This window comes from Salvelinus sp. IW2-2015, linkage group LG4q.2, assembly GCF_002910315.2.
Source record: "Salvelinus sp. IW2-2015 linkage group LG4q.2, ASM291031v2, whole genome shotgun sequence".
NCBI lineage: Eukaryota > Metazoa > Chordata > Actinopteri > Salmoniformes > Salmonidae > Salvelinus > Salvelinus sp. IW2-2015.
The window spans coordinates 14,432,424-14,454,059 of NC_036843.1; the positions used below are offsets into that span (position 1 = coordinate 14,432,424).

Sequence of the window (21,636 nt, forward strand, 5' to 3'; positions counted from 1 at the left end):
TCACCGCTATTGGACTCTGCGGCAGTGGAAACGCGTTCTCTTGAGTGATGAATCACACAGTCCGACAGACAAATCTGGGTTTGGCAGATGCCAAGAGAATGCTACCTGCCCCAATGCATAGTGCCAACTGTAAAGTTTGGTGGTTGAGGAATAATGGTCTGGGCTAGGCCCCATGGGGGAAGGGCTTTTCCTGTTTCAGCATGACAATGCCCCTGTGCACAAAACGATGTCCATATAGAAATGGTTTGTCAAGATCGGTGTGGAAAAACTTGACTGGCCTGCACAGAGCCCTGACCTCAACCCCATTGAACACCTTTGGGATGAATTGGGATGCCGACTGCGAGCCAGGCCTAATGGCCCAACACAGGCCTAATGGCCCAACAACAGTGCCTTACCTCACTAATGCTCTTGTGGCTGAATGGAAGCAAGTCCCCGCAGCAATGTTTTTTTATTTAACCTTTATTTAACTAGGCAAGTCCATTAAGAACAAATTCCCCGGCCAAACCCGGACGACGACACTAATATTGCACCACCCTATGGGACTCCCAATCACGGCCGGATGTGATACAGCCTTGATTCGAACCAGGGACTGTAGTGACGCCTCTTGCACTGCGCCACTCGGGAGCCCAATGTTCCAACATCTATTGGAAAGCCTTCTCAGAAGAGTGGAGGCTGTTATAGCAGCAATGGGGGGACCAACTCCATATTAATGCATATGATTTCAGAATGAGATGATTGACAAGCAGGTGTCCGCATACTTTTAGTCATGTAGTGTAAGTACAATGTTTTAAATGGTGTAGTTTATTTAACTTTGGTCTCTGATCTGCGTCACAGCTGTTAGTCTTTTGTGTTGAGTTTTCAGCAGTTAGTGACATTTTACAATGCAAATGTTTGAGTTACTGGACAATCTAAAGAATTATACTGTCTTGATTAAATGTAAACACACACACACACACTTACACATTCTGTAGTGTATACACACTTAATAACTCTGCTTTCAAATCCTTTTATTCCAGTTGCGAATCTATGCACAGCCTGCACAAATCAGGACTGCGGAGTATGCTGCGGACACGACCAAGGTCATTTTTGACTACTTTGAGGAATATTTCAACATGAATTACTCCATCCCAAAGCTAGGTAATTTGCGATCTCCTCTGTCTGTAAACTGTTGTGACCACTGGATAAAATTAATTAATAATGCGTTATATACACACACATGGTTGCATAAAATGTTTTTTTCTTCTACCAGATAAGATTGCCATCCCTGACTTTGGCACGGGGGCCATGGAGAACTGGGGTCTGATCACCTACAGGGAGGCCAACCTCCTCTATGATGAGAACCAGTCCTCGTCGTACAACAAACAACGTGTGGCCAGTGTCATCGCTCATGAGCTGGTCCACCAGGTGAGAGACACATGTCCCCAACATTCCCACAACAGAAACACTTTCACTAAAGAACGCTCCAGAGATCAGGGAGTTCTTCATTAGTCATGTTACAGTGGAAAACTACTGGAACACATCTTATAGTGGAAAATCAAAAGTCAGATTTAATATTTATAATCATAGAGGGACCCAAAGCTCAATCACCCAAGATTTTTATTACGGTATTGTGTCACCATGATGAAGCCTAAATGAGGATGTAAAGTCATGAGGCAACCATTAGCGGCAGAACTCAATGTTTAGAAAAGAGAACCACCATATCTTTGTTCCAATCAATAGCTTGGAAAGGTTTTACTCTGACCCTGAATTTGGTCATGAAAATACTAGTGTTCTATTGAAGTACGTCAGCCCTCCAGTTATCCATCAAACCTTTTATGATCGGCAACACATTAAGGCCTTTTTCCAAGATATCATCTCTTTTTATTGTTCAGCAATAAGACAGTGATGGTGCTGTCCATAAAGTTTTATGAATTGTCCAAAGTTAAAGGACTGAGGGACAAGTGAGAGCTGGCTGCTGTTTCCTTGTTTCCATAGTCTGTTTACAGGAAGGTGAATATCAGCACAGTTGCAACCAAACCACAGAGTTAGAACAACCCAACCTGGTCTCAGAGCATTTCATGTTATTCTGTACGTAAATCGGAGACACTCCAGCTAGTATGTGGTATGGTTAAATACCAAACTTCAAGGTCTAGCAACCTAAAGGTTGCGAGTTCAAATGTTATCACAGACAACTTCAGCATTATAGCTAATTAGCAACTTTTAAACTACTTACTACTTTTTAGCTACTTTGCAACTACTTAGCATGTTAGGTTCCCCTAACCTTAACCCTTTTAGCTAGCCCTTCCCCTAAACTTAACAATTTAACCTAACTCCTAAATTGAACCCTAATCCCTAGCCTAGCTAACGTTAGCAAGCTAGCTAGAATTCATAACATATCATACATTTTGCCAATTCATAACATGTTTAATGTTTTGCAAATTCATAACAAATCAAATCAAATGTTATTGGTCACATACACATGGTTAGCAGATGTTAATGCGAGTGTAGCGAAATGCTGGTGCTTCTAGTTCTGACAGTGCAGTAATATCTAATAATTCCCCAACAACTACCTAATACACACAAATCTAAAGGGATGGAAAAATATATGGATGAGCGATGGCCAAGCGGCATAGGCAAGGTGCAATAGATGGTATAAGGTACAGTATATACATATGAGATGAGTAATGTAAGATATGTTAACATTATTAAAGTGACTAGTGATCTGAGTCTCTATGTAGGCAGCAGCCTCTCTGAGTTAATGATTACTGTTTACCTATCTGATGGCCTTGAGATAGAAGCTGTTTATCAGTCTCTCGGTCACAGCATTGATGCACCTGTACTGACCTCGCCTTCTGGATGGTAGCGGGGTAAACAGACAGTGGCTCGGGTGGTTGTTGTCCTTGAATATCGTTTTGGCCTTCCTGTGACATCTTGTGCTGTAGGTGTCTTGGAGAGCAGGTAGTTTGCCCCCGGTGATGCGTTGTGCAGACCGCACAACCCTCTGGATAGCCTTGTGGTTGAGGGTGGTGCAGTTGCCATACCAGGCGATGATACAGTCGGACAGGATGCTCTCGATTGTGCATCTGTAAAAGTTTGTCAGGGTTTTAGGTGACAAGCCAAATTTCTTCAGCCTCCTGAGGTCAAAGAGGCGCTTTTGCACCTTCTTCACCACACTGTCTGTGTGGTCTGTGATGTGTACGCTGAGGAACTTGAAGCTTTCCACTGCTGTCCCTTCAATGTGAATGGCGGGTGCTCCCTCTGCTGTTTCCTGAAGTCCACGATCATCTCCTTTGTTTTGTTGACGTTGAGTGAGAGGTTGTTTTTCTTACACCACACTCTGAGTGCCCTCACCTCCTCCCTGTAGGCTGTCTCGTCATTGTTGGTAATCAAGCCCACTACTGTTGTGTCGTCTGCAAACTTGATGATTGAGTTGGAGGCTTGCTTGGCCACGCAGTCATGGGTGAACAGGGAGTACAGGAGGGGGCTGAGCATGCATCGTTGTGGGGCCCCAGTGTTGAGGATCAGCGAAGTGGAGATGTTGTTTCCTACCTTCACCATCTGGGGGCGGCCCATCAAAGTCCAGGACCCAATTGCACAGGGCGTGGTTGAGACCCATGGCCTCCAGCTTAATGATGAGCTTGGAGGGTACTATGGTGTTAAATGTTGAGCTGTAGACAATGAACAACATTCTTACATTGGTATTCGTCTTGTCCTGATGGGATTGTGCAGTGTGATGACGATTGCATCGTCTGTGGACCTGTTGGGGCGGTATGCAAACTGAAGTGGGTCTAGGGTGGCAGGTAAGGTGGAGGTGATATGATCCTTGACTAGTTTCTCAAAGCACTTCATGATGACAGAAGTGAGTGCTATGGGGCAGTAGTCATTTTGTTCAGTCTTTGCCTTCTTGGGTACAGGAACAATGGTGGCCATCTTGAAACATGTGGGGACAGTAGACTGGGATAGGGAGCGATTAAATGTCTTACTCACGTCGGCCACGAAGGAGGGGGGGGGGGGAGCGCAGTCCTTGTTAGCGGGCCGCGACGATGGCACTGTATTATCCTCAAAGCGGGCAAAGGTGTTTAGTTTGTCTGGAAGCGAGACGTCGATGTCCGTGACGTGGCAGGTTTTCCTTTTGTAGTCCGTGATTTCCTGTAGACCCTGCCACATACGTCTCATTTTTATTGCGACTCCACTTTGTCCCTGTACCGACATTTCGCTTGTTTGATTGCCTTGCGGAGGGAATAACTACACTTTTTATATTAGTTCATATTCCCACTCCTCTTTCCATGTGGATGGTTACGATGGTTCGCGCTTTCAGTTTTGCGTGAATGCCGCCATCTATCCACAGTTTCTGGTTAGGGTAGGTTTTAATAGTCACAGTGGGTACAACATCTCCAATGCACTTCCTTATAAACTCACTCACCGAGTCAGCGTATAGATCGATGTTATTCTCTGAGGCTGCCCGGAACATTTCCCAGTCCGCGTGATCAAAACAATCTTGAATCGTGGATTCCGATTGGTCAGACCAGCGTTGAATGGTTCTAGTCACGGGTACATCCTGTTTGACTTTCTGCCAAAAGACGGTAGGAGCAAAATGAAGTCGCGGTCGGATTACCCGAAGGGAGGGTAGAGGGAGGGCCTTGTATGCATCATGGAAGTTAGAGTAGCAGTGATCGAGTGTATTGCTCGCGTGAGTGCTGCAATCAATATGCTGATAGAATTTAGGTAGCCTTGTTCTCAAATTTGCTTTGTTAAAATCCCCAGCTAGAATAAATGCAGCCTCAGGATATATGGTTTCCAGTTTACAAAAAGAGTCCAGTAAAGTTCCTTGAGGGCCGTTGTGGTGTCTGCTTGAGGGGGTATTTATACACAGCTGTGACGATAACTGACAAGAATTCTCTTGGGAGATAATATGACCGTAAGGAATTCTAGGTTGGGTGAGCAGAAGGACCTGATTTCCTGTATGTTGTTATGATTACACCATGAGTCGTTAATCATGAAGCATACACCCCCGCCATTCTTCCCAGATAGGTGTTTATCGCTGTCAGCGTGACGCATGAAGAAGCCCGGTGGCTGAACCGACTCCGACAACGTATCCAGAGAGAGCCATGTTTACGTGAAACGGAGAACGTTACAATCTCTGATTTCTCTCTGGAAGGCAACCCTAGCTCTAATTTTGTCTACCTTGTTGTTAAGAGACTGGACATTGGTGAGTAGTATACTCTGAAGCGTTGTGCACGCCTACGGAGCCTGATCAGGAGGCCGCTCCGTCTGCCTCTTCTGCGGCGATGTTGTTTTGGGTCGGCTTCTGGGATTAGATCCACTGTCATGGGTGGTGGTCCGAACAAAGGATCCGCTTCGGGAAAGTCGTATTCCTGGTCATAATGTTGGTAAGTTGACGTCACTCTTGTATACAATATTCTTCATGGCTGTAGGTAATAATTCTTAAGATTTTCTGGGCTAACAATGCAAGAAATAATACATTAAAAAAACAAAATACTACATAGTTTCCTAAGGACTCGAAGCGAGGCGACCATCTCTCGGCGTCACATTTTGCATATTCATAACATATTGTACGTTTTTCAAATTCATAACATATGAATTGTAATTCTTAACATATCATACGAAATTGGGGATGGACATCCACAAATTAATACATACCATACGAAACTTAACATATCATACTAAATGGAGTGTCTCGGAGTTACGTACAGAATAATACGAAATGCTCAGATACCAGGTTAAACAACCTGGATCACAATGTGCAGTTCAGACAGTGATCAAATCATAAAGTAATAAATAGTGTTGGGGAAGCTTTACTGAAATCATAGTTTACCAATTACTTCACACTGGAAGAAGTTAAGCTACACTAAAGCTACCCTTAAGAAAAATATAGTTTACTGAACTAAAGCTATTTTGAAAAAATGGTTCACTACATCCAAGCCACTTAGTGAAATATTATCATATCTAAATCTGAAATGTCATAGACTACAAATTTCAAGAAAATGTCAATCTGGGGTCAGATGTTAACAGAATGTGTAATTTAGCACAATAAACACAGAAAACATGTTTCAAGTGAGAATTAGGAAGGTCTGATACTTGTCTTATACTTCACCCCATATTTTATTTTAGCAAAACAAGTAGTGTGTAGTTCCAGTAGTTAGCTACACCACTACATGGCAAAACAAGTAATTAACTACTGAAAACCCTAACAAGATTAGAATTTTGTTCAGCTAGTACCAAGCTACAGTAAAATGTTGTTTAATTACTAGTTGAACTACATGTAAAACACTGTCATATTCAATCAGTAGCAATAAAACAAGCATGTAAATCCACACAAAAGGATATATAAAAAATAAAAAATAAACATTATTTCACCTTTATTTAACCAGGTAGTCACGTTGAGAACGAGTTCTCATTTACAATTGCAGCCTGGCCAAGATAAAGCAAAGCATTTCGACACATACAACAACAGAGTTACACATGGAGAAAAACAAACATACAGTCAATAATACAGTAGAAAAATAAGTCTATATACAATGTGAGCAAATGAGGTGAGACAAGGGAGGTAAAGGCAATAAAAGGCCATGGTGGCAAAGTAAATACAATATAGCAAGCAAAACACTGGAATGGTAGATTTGCAGTGGAAGAATGTGCAAAGTAGAAATAGAAATAATGGGGTGCAAAGGAGCTAAATAAATACAGTAGGTAGTTGTTTGGGCTAAATTATAGATGGGCTATGTACAGGTGCAGTAATCTGTGAGCTGCTCTGACAGCTGGTGCTTAAAGCTAGTGAGGGAGATAAGTGTATCCAGTTTCAGAGATTTTTGTAGTTCGTTCCAGTCATTGGCAGCAGAGAACTGGAAGGAGAGGCGGCCATATGTCATAAGGTAATTGTTTAAGGTGAATGTGAAAAAGCTTGTTCGGTAGGACTTGAATTGACTAAATACCAGTAGAAATTGTGGGTTTTATTTGTTCATATTGTGCCTGTAGCTTTGTTCTGTGTTTTATATTGTATGCAGAGCTATAGAGTGTTACACTGAATGTCTTGATATTTTGTGTGCATGAAAATGTATTTACAGTGAACTCCAAAAGTACTTGAATAGTGACAAATTATTTGTTTTGGCTCTGTAGTCCATCACTATGGATAATCCTGAATGAATTGTGAATAATGATGAGTGAGAATGTTAGAGGGATAAATATCATACCCCCCAAAAGTGCTAACCTCCCCTGTTATTGTAATGGTGAGAGGTTAGCATGTCTTTGGGGTATGATATTTGTTTGTCTAACGTTCTTACTCATAATTATTCACGATTCATTCAAGACTATCCATAACCATGGCAGCATCCACATGAATGTAATAGTGTTTAGAAACATTATATTCTTATTTACAATAGAAGTGACTCCAAAATGACACAATACATTATTTACCATTAATTTCTATTGGGTACAAAATAATCTGAAGCAAAACCAAAACAAACAGCGAATGCATCCAAATATGTTTGTAGAGTCACACATTTGATGTAATCATTGCGTACTAGGAATAAGGGACCAAATAAAAAAAATCTTGCCACCGTGGGTGGATGCCCTAATCAGGTTACGTACCCAATGCATATGGGTCTGGCAGATTTCTCAAATGGCAAATGTCCGGCGCCAGATTTTCCCAACCCTGTCAAACTCTCACTCATACACACTTGTTTTGAAATAAATTCAGCTGTAAGATAACTTTGCATGTTGTATTTTCCTGCAGTGGTTTGGGAACATTGTGACCATGGATTGGTGGGATGACCTTTGGCTAAATGAGGGCTTTGCCAGTTTCTTTGAGTACATCGGTGTAGAGAAGGCTGAGCCTCTCTGGGGAATGGTGAGTCCATCTGACAGATCCTGAATTGAGTGATTTGAAATGGAATTGTTTTAATCCCAACTCTGGTTATGAATACATTCTACATCTCCTTCGGTCTCTGTCTTTACCAGCGTGACATCATGATCATCAGTGATGTACTTCCTGTCATGGTGGACGACGCCCTCGTCACCTCCCATCCAATCATTGTGGATGTGTCAACTCCGGCTGAGATTACCTCTGTGTTTGATGGTATATCCTACAACAAGGTAATCTAAATCCGCCACGTTTCACTCTACTACAGGGGATGATATAAAATGTACTTCAATTAAATTTGTCTTGAAATTTGGTCCAAACATCTTCCTGTAGGGGGCATCAATTCTCAGGATGGTGGAGGACTGGTTGGGTCGAGACAACTTCCGAGATGGTTGTCGGGTAAGAATCCATTTAATTTGACGTAAAGTGGATAGAAGTATCCCTACACCAAGTCTCTTGATCCCTATTCAGTCAATAGCAGAATCATTTGGTAATAGTGAGTGTTAGGGACATGCAATTACTTCCCTGTTGAATGAAAATTATGATTACTGTCAGCTTGCATTTTATTTATCATAAAATCTATGGTTGGTAACCTGTTTTTCTCTCCCTTCAACAGAAATACTTGAAAGATTTCCATTTTCAGAATGCCAAAACAGCCAACTTCTGGTCATCCCTTGCTAACGTATGTTTGTCATATCTAATTTAGTCATAGTAGTTTCAAAATATCAAAGTTGATATTATTGTTAATATTTCAATACATCTAGTGTACTTGTGTGTTACATACTAACATTTTTGGGTTGCAGGTGAGTGGGTTGCCTGTGGCAGATGTGATGGACACATGGACCAAACAGATGGGCTACCCGGTATTGGACCTGTCTACTGCCGGTACTCAGACCAAACTCACCCAGCGCAGATTCCTGTTGGACCCCGATGCTGATACCACCCAGCCACCCTCACCACTCAGGTCAGTCATTCAACACACTATTAAGTCCCTTTGTGATCGTTGGTTGATTTCCCGATGGAAGTCAGCTATATTTCTTTGGATAAACCTGTAAATCCTAAAAAGGCTATGCTTTTCTTTCAGCTACAAGTGGACCATCCCTGTGAAGTGGCACTCAGTGGATAGTAATAAGAATATGTCCATCATGTTCAACAAGTCCAGTCCAGGTAAAGATACTTCTGTCCAAACACTTTGCTTGACCTTATTAAAATTACAGTTCCAGCCTCTGGTGACAACATGTATTTCATTAAATTGAAGTCGTACATGTTTGTCTCTCACACTAATATCTAGAGCAAGTCTTAGCTGACTATTTCCCTGCTACGGATGGACTCCTGAAGATCAATAACGACCATATCGGATTCTACAGAGTCAATCACCATGACAGCATGTGGAGCACCATTAGTCAACAGCTTCAAACAAATCACAAGGTAAATATCAATAAAAACTGCTACTATAGTTTCAGAGGTAATATTAAGTTTTAATCTTACCAGTTCATACGTTGCACTTATCTTAATCGGCAGGACACTTTCTTTACTAGGAGTTTGACGCTGCTGACCGATGCAGTTACATTGATGATGTCTTAGCTCTGGGAAGGTAAACCAACATTACAGACATTCACTTGAAGTACATCTGTCAATTCAGTTGCTCTGAGCTTTAGAAAACTGTTATGAAATGTCTTGTTCTTATCGGCCTCATCAGGGCAGATGTTGTCGATTATGGAAATGCATTCAACCTGACAAAATACCTGACCAATGAGACTGAGTACATCGTCTGGGAACGTGTGTCTTCTTCCATTGCCTATGTGCGAGACATGTTGTCTGACGACACTGTTCTTTACCCTAAATTCCAGGTGGGTCTGTTTTCCACTTAATTTTTGTATAGACAGTGGGGAGAACAAGTATTTGATACACTGCCGATTTTGCAGGTTTTCCTACTTACAAAGCATGTAGAGGTCTGTAATTCTTATCATAGGTACACTTCAACTGTGAGAGACGGAATCTAAAACAAAAATCCAGAAAATCACATTGTATGATTTTTAAGTAATTAATTTGCATTTTATTGCATGACATAAAGTAAATTTGATACATCAGAAAGCAGAACTTAAATATTGGTACAGAAACCTTTGTTTGCAATTAGAGATCATACGTTTCCTGTAGTTCTTGACCAGGTTTGCACACACTGCAGCAGGGATTTTGGCCCACTCCTCCATACAGACCTTCTCCAGATCCTTCAGGTTTTGGGGCTGTCGCTGGGCAATACGGACTTTCAGCTCCCCCAAAGATTTTCTATTGGGTTCAGGTCTGGAGACTGGTTAGGCCACTCCAGGACCTTGAGATGCTTCTTACGGAGCCACTCCTTAGTTGCCCTGGCTGTGTGTTTCGGGTCGTTGTCATGCTGGAAGACCCAGCACGACCCATCTTCAATGCTCTTACTGAGGGAAGGAGGTTGTTGGCAAAGATCTCGCGATACATGGCCCCATCCATCCTCCCCTCAATACGGTGCAGTCGTCCTGTCCCCTTTGCAGAAAAGCATCCCAAAGAATGATGTTTCCCCTCCATGCTTCACGGTTGGGATGGTGTTCTTGGGGTTGTACTCATCCTTCTTCTTCCTCCAACACGGCGAGTGGAGTTTAGACCAAAAAGCTCTATTTTTGTCTCATCAGACCACATGACCTTTTCCCATTCCTCCTCTGGATCATCCAGATGGTCATTGGCAAACTTCAGACGGGCCTGGACAGCGCTGGCTTGAGCAGGGGGACCTTGCGTGCGCTGCAGGATTTTAATCCATGACGGCGTAGTGTGTTACTAATGGTTTTCTTTGAGATTGTGGTCCCAGCTCTCTTCAGGTCATTGACCAGGTCCTGCCGTGTAGTTCTGGCTGATCCTCACCTTCCTCATGATCATTGATGCACCACGAGGTGAGATCTTGCATGGAGCCCCAGACCGAGAGTGATTGACCGTCATCTTGAACTTCTTCCATTTTCTAATAATTGCGCCAACAGTTGTTGCCTTCTCACCAGCTGCTTGCCTATTGTCCTTATAGCCCATCCCAGCCTTGTGCAGGTTACAATTTTATCCCTGATGTCCTTACACAGCTGTCAGGTCTTGGCCATTGTGGAGAGGTTGGAGTCTGTTTGATTGAGTGTGTGGACAGGTGTCTTTTTATACAGGTAACGAGTTCAAACAGGTGCAGTTAATACAGGTAATGAGTGGAGAACAGGAGGGCTTCTTAAAGAAAAACTAAAGGTCTGTGAGAGCCGGAATTCTTACTGGTTGGTAGGTGATCAAATACTTATGTCATGCAATAAAATGCAAATTAATTACTTAAAAATCATACAATGTGATTTTCTGGATTTTTGTTTTAGATTCTGTCTCTCACAGTTGAAGTGTACCTATGATAAAAATTACAGACCTCTACATGCTTTGTAAGTAGGAAAACCTGCAAAATCGGCAGTGTCAAATACTTGTTCTCCCCACTGTATATATTTTTTTACAGGTGGATTATGCCCTCCGCTGGCCAACTAGAACACACACAAAATAATAATCTTGGGAGTTTGCACATACAGGTAACTGCCAAAAAAAAAGGAAACACCAACATAAAGTGTCTAAATAGGGCATTGGGCACCACGAGACCGAACAGTTTCAATGTGCCTTGGCATAGATTCTACAAGTGTCTGGCACTCTATTGAAGGGATGTAAATCAATACAAATCAAATTTTATTTGTCACATACACATGGTTAGCAGATGTTAATGCGAGTGTAGCGAAATGCTTGTGCTTCTAGTTCCGACAATGCAGTAATAACCAACAAGTAATCTAACCTAACAATTCCACAACTACTACCTTAATAACACCAAGTGTAAAGGGATAAAGAATATGTACATAAAGATATATGAATGAGTGATGGTACAGAACGGCATAGGCAAGATGCAGTAGATGGTATAGAGTACAGTCTATACATATGAGATGAGTAATGTAGGGTATGTAAACATAAAGTGGCATAGTTTAAAGTGGCTAGTGATACATGTATTACATAAAGATGGCAAGATGCAGTAGATGATATAGAGTACAGTATATACATATACATATGAGATGAGTAATGTAGGGTATGATAACACATAAAAAAACAAAATACTGCATAGTTTCCTTGGAACGCGAAGCGAGGCGGCCATCTCTGTCGGCGCCGACAGAGATGGCCGCCTCGCTTCGCGTTCCTAGGAAACTATGCAGTATTTTTTTTTTTTTTACGTGTTATCATACCCTACATTACTCCACGAGAAATTCCATTATTTGGTGTTTTGTTGATGGTGGTGAAAAACGCTGTCTCAGACACCGCTCCAGAGTCTCCCATAAGTGTTCAATTGGGTTGAGATCTGGTGACAGGCGACCATGGCATATGGTTAAGATAGTTTTCATGCTCATCAAACCATTCAGTGATCACTCGTCCCTGTGTATGGGGGCATTGTCATCATATGGGGGCATGGCCATGGTAGCCAAAATAATGGCCTGCCCATTATAGTTACAGAGCATTCTGAAAGTATTCAGACCCTATGACTTTTTCCACTTTGTTACATTACAGCCTTATTCTAAAATTGATTAAATTTAGTTTTTCCCTCAATCTACACACAATACCCTGTAATGACAAACCAGAAACAGGTTTAATATTGTTTATGCACATTTATAAAAAAWTTTTTTTTTTAAATATCACATTTACATAATTATTCAGACCCTTTACTCAGTACTTTGTTGAAGCACCTTTGGCAGTGATTACAGCCTCGAGTCTTCTTGGATATGACACTACAAGCTTGTTACACCTGTATTTGGGGAGTTTCTCCTATTCTTTTCTGCAAATCCTCTCAAGCTCTGTCAGGTTGGATGGGGAGCGTTGCTGCACAGCTATTTTCGGGACTCTCCAGAGATGTTCGATCGGGTTCAAGTCCGGGCTCTGGCTGGGCAACTCAAGGACATTCAGAGACTTGCCCCGAAGCCACTCCTGCGTTGTCTTGGCTGTGTGCTTAGGGTCGTTGTCCTGTTGAAAGGTGAACCTTTGACCCAGTCTCAGGTCCTGAGTGCTCTGGAGCTGGTTTTCTTCAAGGATCTCTCTGTACTTTGCTCCGTTCATCTTTCCCTCTATCCTGACTAGTCTCCCAGTGCCTGCCGCTGAAAAATATCCCCACAACATGATGCTGCCACCACCATGCTTCACCGTAGGGATGGTGCCAGGTTTCCTTCAGATGTGACGCTTGGCATTCAGGCTAAAGAGTTCAATCTTGGTTTCATCAGTCCAAAGAATCTTGTTTCTCATGGTCTGAGAGTCCTTTAGTCCAAGCGGGTTGTCATGTGCCTTTTACTGAGGAGTGGCTTACGTCTGGACACTTTACCATAAAGGCCTGATTGGTGGAGTGCTGCAGAGATGGTTTTCCTTCTGGAAGGTTTTCCCATCTCCACAGAGGAACTCTGGAGCTCTGTCAGAATGACCATCGGATTCTTGGTCACTTCACTAACAAGCCCTTCTCCCCTGATTGCTCAGTTTAGCCGGGCGGACAGCTCTTCCATTTAAGAATGATGGAGGCTACTGTGTTCTTGGGGACCTTGAATACTGCAGAATTTTTATTGGTATTCTTCCCCAGGTCTGTGCCTCGACACAAATCCTGTCTTGGAGCTCTACGGACAATTCCTTCGACCTTATGGTTTGATTTTTACTGTGACATGCACTGTAAACTGTGGGACCTTATATAGACAGATGTGTGCCTTTCCAAATCATGTCAAATCAATTGAATTCACCACAGGTGGACTCCATTCAAGTTTGTAGAAACATTTCAAGGATCATCAATGGAAACAGGATGCACCTGAGCTCAATTTCGTGTCTCATAGCAAAGGGTCTGAATACTTATGTAAATAAGGTAGTTATTTTATATAAATTAGGAAACATTTCTAAAAATCGGTTTTCGCTTTGTCTATATGGGGTATTGGGTGTATATTGAAGAGGGGAAAAATGTATTTAATCCATTTTGAATAAGTCTGTAACATAACAAAATGTAGAAAAAGGAGTCAATACTTTTAGAATGCACTGTACATATACATATACAGCTCTGGAAAAAATTAAGAGACTACTGCAAAATTATCAGTTTCTCTGGTTTTACTATTTATAGGTACAGTTGAAGTTTTACATACATACCTTAGCCAAATACATTTATACTCATTTTTTCACAATTCCTGACATTTAATCCTAGTAAACATTCCCTGTCTCAGGTCAGTTAGGATCACCACTTTATTTTAAGAATGTGAAATGCCAGAATAATATACATTTCAGCTTTTATTTCTTTCATCACATTCCCAGTGGGTCAGAAGTTTACATACACTAAATTAGTATTTGGTAGCATTGCCTTTAAATTGTTTAACTCGGATCAAACGTTTCAGGTAGCCTTCCACAAGCTTCCCACAATAAGTTGGGTGAATTTTGGCCCATTCCTCCTGACAGAGCTGGTGTAACTGAGTCAGGTTTGTAGGCCTCCTTGCTCGCACACACTTTTTCAGTTCTGCCCACAAATTTTCTATGGGATTGAGGTCAGGGCTTTGTGATGGCCACTCCAATACCTTGACTTTGTTGTCCTTAAGCCATTTTGCCACAACTTTGGAAGTATGCTTGGGGTCATTGTCCATTTGGAAGACCCATTTGCGACCAAGCTTTAACTTCCTGACTGATGTCTTGAGATGTTGCTTCAATATATCCACATAATTTTCCTACCTCATAATGCCATCTATTTTGTGAAGTGCACCAGTCCCTCCTACAGCAAAGCAACCCCACAACATGATGCTGCTACCCCCGTGCTTCACGGTTGGGATGGTGTTCTTCGGCTTGCAAGTCTCCCCCTTTTTCCTCCAAACATAACGATGGTCATTATGGCCAAACAGTTGTATTTTTGTTTCATCAGACCAGAGGACATTTCTCCAAAAAGTACAATCTTTGTCCCCATGTGCAGTTGCAAACCGTAGTCTGGCTTTTTTATGGCGGTTCTGGAGCAGTGGCTTCTTCCTTGCTGAGCGGCCTCTCAGGTTATGTCGATGTAGGACTTGTTTTACTGTGGATAAAGATACTTTGGTACCTGTTTCCTCCAGCATCTTCACAAGGTCTTTTGCTGTTGTTCTGGGATTGATTTGCACTTTTGGCACCAAAGTACGTTCATCTCTAGGAGACAGAACGCGTCTCCTTCCTGAGCGGTATGACAGCTGCGTGGTCCCATGGTGTTCATACTTGCATACTATTGTTTGTAGAGATGCACGTGGTACCTTCAGGAATTTGGAAATGGCTCCCAAGGATGAACCAGACTTGTGGAGGTCTTGGCTGATTTCTTTTGATTTTCCCATGATGTCAGGCAAAGAGACACTGAGTTCGAAGGTAGGCCTTGAAATACATCCACAGGTACTCCTCCAATTGTCTCAAATTATGTCAATTAGCCTATCAGAAGCTTCTAAAGCCATGACACCATTTTCTGGAATTTTCCAAGCTGTTTAAAGGCACAGGCAACTTAGTGTATGTAAACTTCTGACCCACTGGAATTGTGATACAGTGAAATAATCTGTCTGTAAACAATTGTTGGAATAATTACTTGCGTCATGCACAAAGTAGAAGTCCTAATCGACTTGCCAAAACTATAGTTCGTTAACAAGAAATTTGTGGAGTGGTTGAAAAACAACTTTTAATGACACCAACCTAAGAGTAATCTAAACTTCCGACTTCAACTGTACTGTCGTGTCTTTGGCATCATTAAACTGAAGATGAATCTTTATCAAAAATTCTCTGTAATTATTATTACGTGATTAAACTACTTAATCATGTAACTGTAATTAACTAGGAAGTCACCAAGGAAAATATTCAGATTACAAAGTTATAATTTTCCTAATATAACTTTCAGATATTTTAATATCTGATCACTTAGTCTTCTGATGAATGAATTATTCTTTACCTCACGTTAGTCTCATTCCAAACATCGTAAATTGTTGGTTATCTACACGAACCCAGTCTTCACTGAGTCATCCATACATCAATTGTCTTAAAATAATTTATTTACTAACTAAGTACTCACAGAAATGCATTACACAAACAAAGTAGATATGGTTACAAAGACATGATAGGGGGATGTGCCCTAGTGGGCTAAACCGGCATGGTGGCTTGTTAGACAGAGTGATAATTATAACAATTGAAATGCTAATCCTTTGCACATGAACGCTCACTCATTCGGGAATAATTGCAATCAATATATATATATTTACACTCAGTGTGTCTTCGGGATCTCTGTTGACAAGTTAGTTTCTGTTTCTGTTAGTTTCTGTTTGTCCGCCCTCTCTCTCTCTCTGTCGTGGTTAGAATGGATAGTTCAGAGTGACATTCATGTCGTTATAGAATAGTTGTTTCGGCGGTTGTCGGTCTTCGTGTTCAATGATACCGAATTCCTAGCTGCAGACTAGTAATTAATATCAAAGACTTGTTCTTATTCTGTCGGTATTGATAGTCTAAGAGTTTAACCATGTGGGATGGTTAAAAGATTCAGCAATCTACTTAAACCTTATTTCCCTTTGTGATAGAGGTACTGGGTGGGGGTTTTATTCGGAAGAGCAGAAAAGGGCCTGTCCCATGATGCCAGACCATAACTGTGCTCAAGGGAGGTCCTCTGATTTTAGTTAAACTCCAAAGGGAATTGGAATTTCCTTCATTAAACAGTCCAAAATCACATTACATAATTTCACAAACAGTTCTATTCTCACTCATTCATTTTATACAACAATTAGATGTAAGCCTCATAACTGAGGCTATTGTATAAACAGCGTTATGGTAATGTGGCCGTATTGTCTCTCATGAGTTTCACAAAATGGTACCAAACGGACCAGTTCGTAGCTGGATTCTTCACTCATCTTTTATACATTCTCCAGAACATAAATACTGTTCGGACCTCCAGTTCTGTGAGGTGGAAGAAATTCCTTTGTTCTCTCTATGAAAACTCACTCGCTCTATACTGTCTGGCTATGAGGCAGGATCTTCTCTAGGAATTTACGACCTCTCTGACCACAGCAGCCTGGGTGTGGGAGACAGAGGTAGGGGGATGGTGCATAGAAAAGGGCTGGTGCAGAGGGAGGGGGGATAGTGCTCACTGTACCCAAAGAGGGCAACGTTATGACAGTACATTTTAAACACAGCACCAACAACCCAACCTTGCTGTTTTTACAGAAAATGAAGGTTAAGTATGTAACCACGGTTATGTGAGCTATTTGGATCACTCCAATATATTGGTATCACTCCGCGATACATCCGAGGTGAGGATTTACAGATTTACTCCCGTGTACACCTGTGTCATGGCTGGGGTCCGCCACTATATATAGAACCCATGGCCGCGACACACGTTCTCTTTCATTTTCTGAAAGTGTTATTAGTGATTGCAGCTCCTAGCTTTTTCCAACACCACGGGTTGGGGAAGAGTATCTATCCATCTGCAAAAGTTAAGTTTTACTGATGTCATATCAACTCATATTGTTGCTACCTTAGCTGTTGTGACAGCTAACATGCTACTGAACCTTGACACTAGCTTATTAACATGCGTATTGGTCTTAAGACAGCAACGTATTTACCTAAAAATAAGTGTTTAGGCAAATCATTAGCTAGCTAGCTATCACAGTAATTGTGCAAAAATATGATAGCTAACGTTAGCTAGCTAAGCGCTAGCCAGTCAGTATCACTGACAGATTGAAACTGGTATCAACAAAATGTTTCACTCTATCCCATAAAACGTGACATTCCTAACTAGGCATAATTTAGTTAATAAAATGTTAAAGTTCATTTAGGAAGTCTAATTAGTAAGTTACACTCACCGGACAACTGGTAGCTACCTAGCTAGATAGCTTGGTTTCCATTTTCCAACAGATGTTTCTAATCCCCCTGATTGGTCATCAACGGTTACTGGTCTTGGAACTTGTTGCCATAAATTCAAGTTGAATCTTAAAGAGAAAAAAACCTCTGGTGAACTGTTTGCCACTAGTGCCAATAAATATTATTGTTGCCAAAGGTTTGCAGCAGATTCACCACTAGTGACAAACATTGCAAACTTCTGGCAACATTTTGTGCCAGACTATTTAGTTTGCATCAAATTTGCCACAAACCTGCGGGAAGTTTGCCTCAACAAACAACATATTTTTTTAAGGGTTACTTTGTCAGTTACCTGTACGTATGAGATAATAATGCAAACTAGAGAATAGGTCTAAAACATGTCCCTTGTTTAGCTCCATGTCCCTGGTGGGGTGTTTTGGGGGAAACTCCCTAAGGACGTTTCAGGAATAGACTAGTCATGTCTAGTCGCTTATTTCCCGACAGAAATTATTCCGTGAGCATGTGCAGACTATCTCCAGGCAGCTGGGATGGGACGACAAGGGAAGCCAGAGAGATAGGTAAAACAAGGAGAGACAATCTACTTTATTTGATAGATCATGGGTGTATTTGCTGGATATTAATCGTAAACTGCATTGTCTATATGGGTTTTGTATAGGCTGTTGCGTGAGACAGTCCAGGGAATTGCTTGCCAAATGGGCGACCAGGAAGTGCTAAATGAGGCATCTGTTTTATTTGACCAATGGATCTCAGGAAACATCAGGTAAATATTAGTCTTGAATTAAATCATTAAATGACACATGATCTACTTACTAATCCAGCTGCAGTACATGCTAATGTTACGCCTAAACTGATGGACACAACTAACTACTTTATTAGTATTCCTAAAAGCATGTTTATCTCACTAAGCCCTAATGATAACATGACCTTTGACCTCCAGCAGTGTTGGGGTGAACCTGCGCCTGTTGGTGTATCGCTATGGCATGAGGAACTCAGGCACTGAGGCGAAGTGGAACTTAATGTTTGAGAGGTACAAAACAGAAACCTTGGCCCAAGAGAAGGACAAGCTCCTGTATGGATTGGCATCCGTGGAGAACATCACTCTTCTGTTCAAGTAAATAAAAAACATGAATTATCTTTATAAATTATTTTTACATGCATTATTCAAAATTGCTTTTAAACATAATCCAGTGAAAAGTTATAACTAGAACCCCAGTACATTTGTTGGCAAGAGTGTGCAAAATTGTTTCTGGCAAACATTTTAGTTTATTTAGCTAGATATGACTTGAGATAATGCTGCTTGTTAGAATGGCGTTGTTTTTCAGCTTACTGGAGGTTTCCAAAGATGAGAGTATTGTGAGGACTCAGGATCTGTTCACTGTGGTCCAATATGTCTCTCTGAATCGCTACGGCAAGACCATGGCCTGGGACTGGGTCACTCTCAACTGGGACTACCTAGTGAACAGGTGAGCCCATTCTCTGAGTCACTTCTCTGAGTCTGAATTTCGAGTTACTGAGTCCAGAGTCATTGAAGTGATAGTGACTAATTGGAATGCTGTAAGTCAATTTACTGAATCAGTATCAACTGAGCCTAGAGTGAATGAATCATGTAAATACTGTGACAGTTTTCAATTTCCTTTTGTTTTGTTACAGATACACTATCAATGACAGGAGCCTGGGGCGCCTGCTGACCAGAATCAGCACCACCTACAATACAGAGCTACAGCTGTGGCAGGTTAGAACAGGGACATTCTACTCATAGAATTAGAATAAGTAAATCAAACAATATACCACTTAAATTGAGACTAGCACTGGTGTGCTTGAATTTAAGATTGACCGTGATCTATGTTGTGGATTGTGTCTTTTTATGGTGACTTGGTTTATGACTGACTGTGTTGACTGTGTGGTTGGGTTTTAGATGGCGCACTTTTTCAAACTGAACCCTAATGCCGGGGCTGGGGAGATGCCTAGGCAGCAAGCTCTAGAGACAGTGAAGAACAACATCGAGTGGGTCAGGAGAAACAAGGCAGAGATCAGCTCTTGGCTGGAGAGCAACGTCGCCTACTGATGACATCAGGTCAACATAAGACTAAAGAACCCATGCCTAATCCAAATAAAATACCTTCATGCTGTTTCCATTAATTAATTAATTCAACGGCAGTGAAAGCACGCCACAGGACTGCCTTTATGAATCAAGTATCAAGTCCCTCTGTCCTGGATATGCTGCTGTGCAAATCAAACACACTTCTGATGTGATTGTAACTCAGTGAGCCACTTTATCTTTACTCAAGTGGAATCAATTTACAGTACTTAGTACCTTTCCTGCATTACCTACGGTATATTTGTGTTAAATTAAGAAAGGACAAATAAAATAAACATTTTGACACAAATATTTCATTTCTTATTAAGTGCTTGGAAAGAATTTGAGATGTCATATTCAAATAACCATGATTTGTCACAGAGCCTGGAGGGGTGGGTGCGGAGTCAAGCGCAGAGAGCAGAGGATAATGGGGGAAATCGGACTTTATTGCGGCATCCAACACTAACGCCCAAAACAACAGGCGAATATCAAAAAAATGTCCAACCCAACACAGGGCACAAACAGACAGGAACGCAACAACCTCGACTAACAGAAAACAAGCCCGCACAAAAACAGGCGGACCTAACAGGCTTAAATAGTCCTGAAACAAAACTAAACAAGAGACCGGTGCAACCAATAAGACATAACAAAAGGAAAAGGGGATCGGTGGCAGCTAGTAGACCGGCGACAACAACCGCCGAGCGCCGCCCGAACAGGCAGGGGAGCCACCTTCGGTGGGACTTGTGGGACAGTACCCCCCCCCCCTGACGCGCGCTCCCGCAGAGCGCCGCCACCGGCCTCGAGGGCGACCCGGGGGCAAGGCGCAGGGCGATCCGGATGGAGGCGGTGGAACTCCCTCAGTAGTGATGGATCCAAGATGTCCCCCACCGGTACCCAGAACCTCTCCTCCGGACCGTACCCCTCCCAGTCCACGAGGTACTGTAGGCCCCTCACCCGTCTAGAGTCCAAAATGGAACGTACAGTGTACGCCGGGGACCCCTCGATGTCCAGAGGGGGCGGAGGGACCTCCGGCACCTCACCTTCCTGCAGGGGACCAGCCACCACCGGCCTGAGGAGAGACACATGAAACAAGGGGTTAATACGATAATAAGAAGGAAGCTGTAACCTATAACACACCTCGTTTATCGTTTAACCACGGTTGTGGTCATCAGCTATTCCTTTAGCTCGAAGAGTTCCATCAGCCACTCCTGGGCTAAAATCCCCTATCCGGACCCGTTTTACTGCCATTGCGGAGCTCCACCGGGCCTTCACGACTGGACTACCGACGTTATCTGCCCGAGGGAGTTATCCAACTGGCCCCTCCGTCGCGACGTTACCTGAACGCCCATCTGCGGCCTGCTAACCATTAGCTGTCTTATCGGCTGCTTCTGAATAAGTCTATCGGACAATTTTTTCTTGGGTCACTATTACTATATCTATTTTGCCAATTGGATTGATCCCTCTACCACACGGAACCCCACTAATCTACCGATGGAAACGCACAAGGTGGCTAAAAACAGACCTCCATCCTATGCTAGCTTGCTACCGATGGCCCGGCTAGCTGTCTGAATCGCCGTGACCCCAACCAACCTCTACTCACTGGACCTTTATGATCACTCGACTAAGCATGCCTCTCCTTAATCTCAATATGCCTTGTCCATTACTGTTCTGGTTAGTGTTTATTGGCTTATTTCACTTTAGAGCCTCTAGCCCTGCTCACTATACTTTATCCAACATTTCAGTTCCACCACCCACACATGCGATGACATCACCTGGTTTCAATGATGTTTCTAGAGACAATATCTCTCATCATCACTCAATACTA

The 21,636-nt window shown here is 42.2% G+C and overlaps 2 protein-coding genes across 4 annotated transcripts in view; one reads left to right on the top strand and one right to left on the bottom strand.

Moving 5' to 3' along the window:
* LOC111963379 (glutamyl aminopeptidase) overlaps positions 1 to 20,121 on the top strand; it is a 28,948-nt gene extending 8,827 nt beyond the window's left edge. The window contains exons 4-20 of one of the 2 annotated variants that reach the window (XM_023986781.2): positions 1,017 to 1,137; positions 1,250 to 1,404; positions 7,730 to 7,843; positions 7,954 to 8,088; positions 8,189 to 8,254; positions 8,472 to 8,537; positions 8,659 to 8,819; positions 8,940 to 9,022; positions 9,147 to 9,283; positions 9,394 to 9,449; positions 9,555 to 9,705; positions 18,218 to 18,291; positions 18,390 to 18,494; positions 18,675 to 18,845; positions 19,057 to 19,197; positions 19,385 to 19,466; positions 19,650 to 20,121. In XM_023986781.2, coding sequence (XP_023842549.1) covers positions 1,017 to 1,137; positions 1,250 to 1,404; positions 7,730 to 7,843; positions 7,954 to 8,088; positions 8,189 to 8,254; positions 8,472 to 8,537; positions 8,659 to 8,819; positions 8,940 to 9,022; positions 9,147 to 9,283; positions 9,394 to 9,449; positions 9,555 to 9,705; positions 18,218 to 18,291; positions 18,390 to 18,494; positions 18,675 to 18,845; positions 19,057 to 19,197; positions 19,385 to 19,466; positions 19,650 to 19,799 — 1,968 coding nt within the window. In that variant the 3' untranslated portion in view covers positions 19,800 to 20,121. Of the gene's footprint in view, positions 1 to 1,016; positions 1,138 to 1,249; positions 1,405 to 7,729; positions 7,844 to 7,953; positions 8,089 to 8,188; positions 8,255 to 8,471; positions 8,538 to 8,658; positions 8,820 to 8,939; positions 9,023 to 9,146; positions 9,284 to 9,393; positions 9,450 to 9,554; positions 9,706 to 18,217; positions 18,292 to 18,389; positions 18,495 to 18,671; positions 18,846 to 19,056; positions 19,198 to 19,384; positions 19,467 to 19,649 lie in introns of both variants that reach the window. The other variant, XM_023986780.2, reaches the window with a different exon arrangement.
* A 115-nt stretch (positions 20,122 to 20,236) lies between these two features.
* rrh (retinal pigment epithelium-derived rhodopsin homolog) overlaps positions 20,237 to 21,636 on the bottom strand; it is a 16,234-nt gene continuing 14,834 nt past the window's right edge. For both annotated transcript variants that reach the window (XM_070443387.1, XM_070443386.1), the window contains exon 7: positions 20,237 to 20,880. In XM_070443387.1, the coding sequence (XP_070299488.1) occupies positions 20,424 to 20,880 (457 nt within the window). In that variant the 3' untranslated portion in view covers positions 20,237 to 20,423. The remainder of the gene's footprint in view (positions 20,881 to 21,636) is intronic.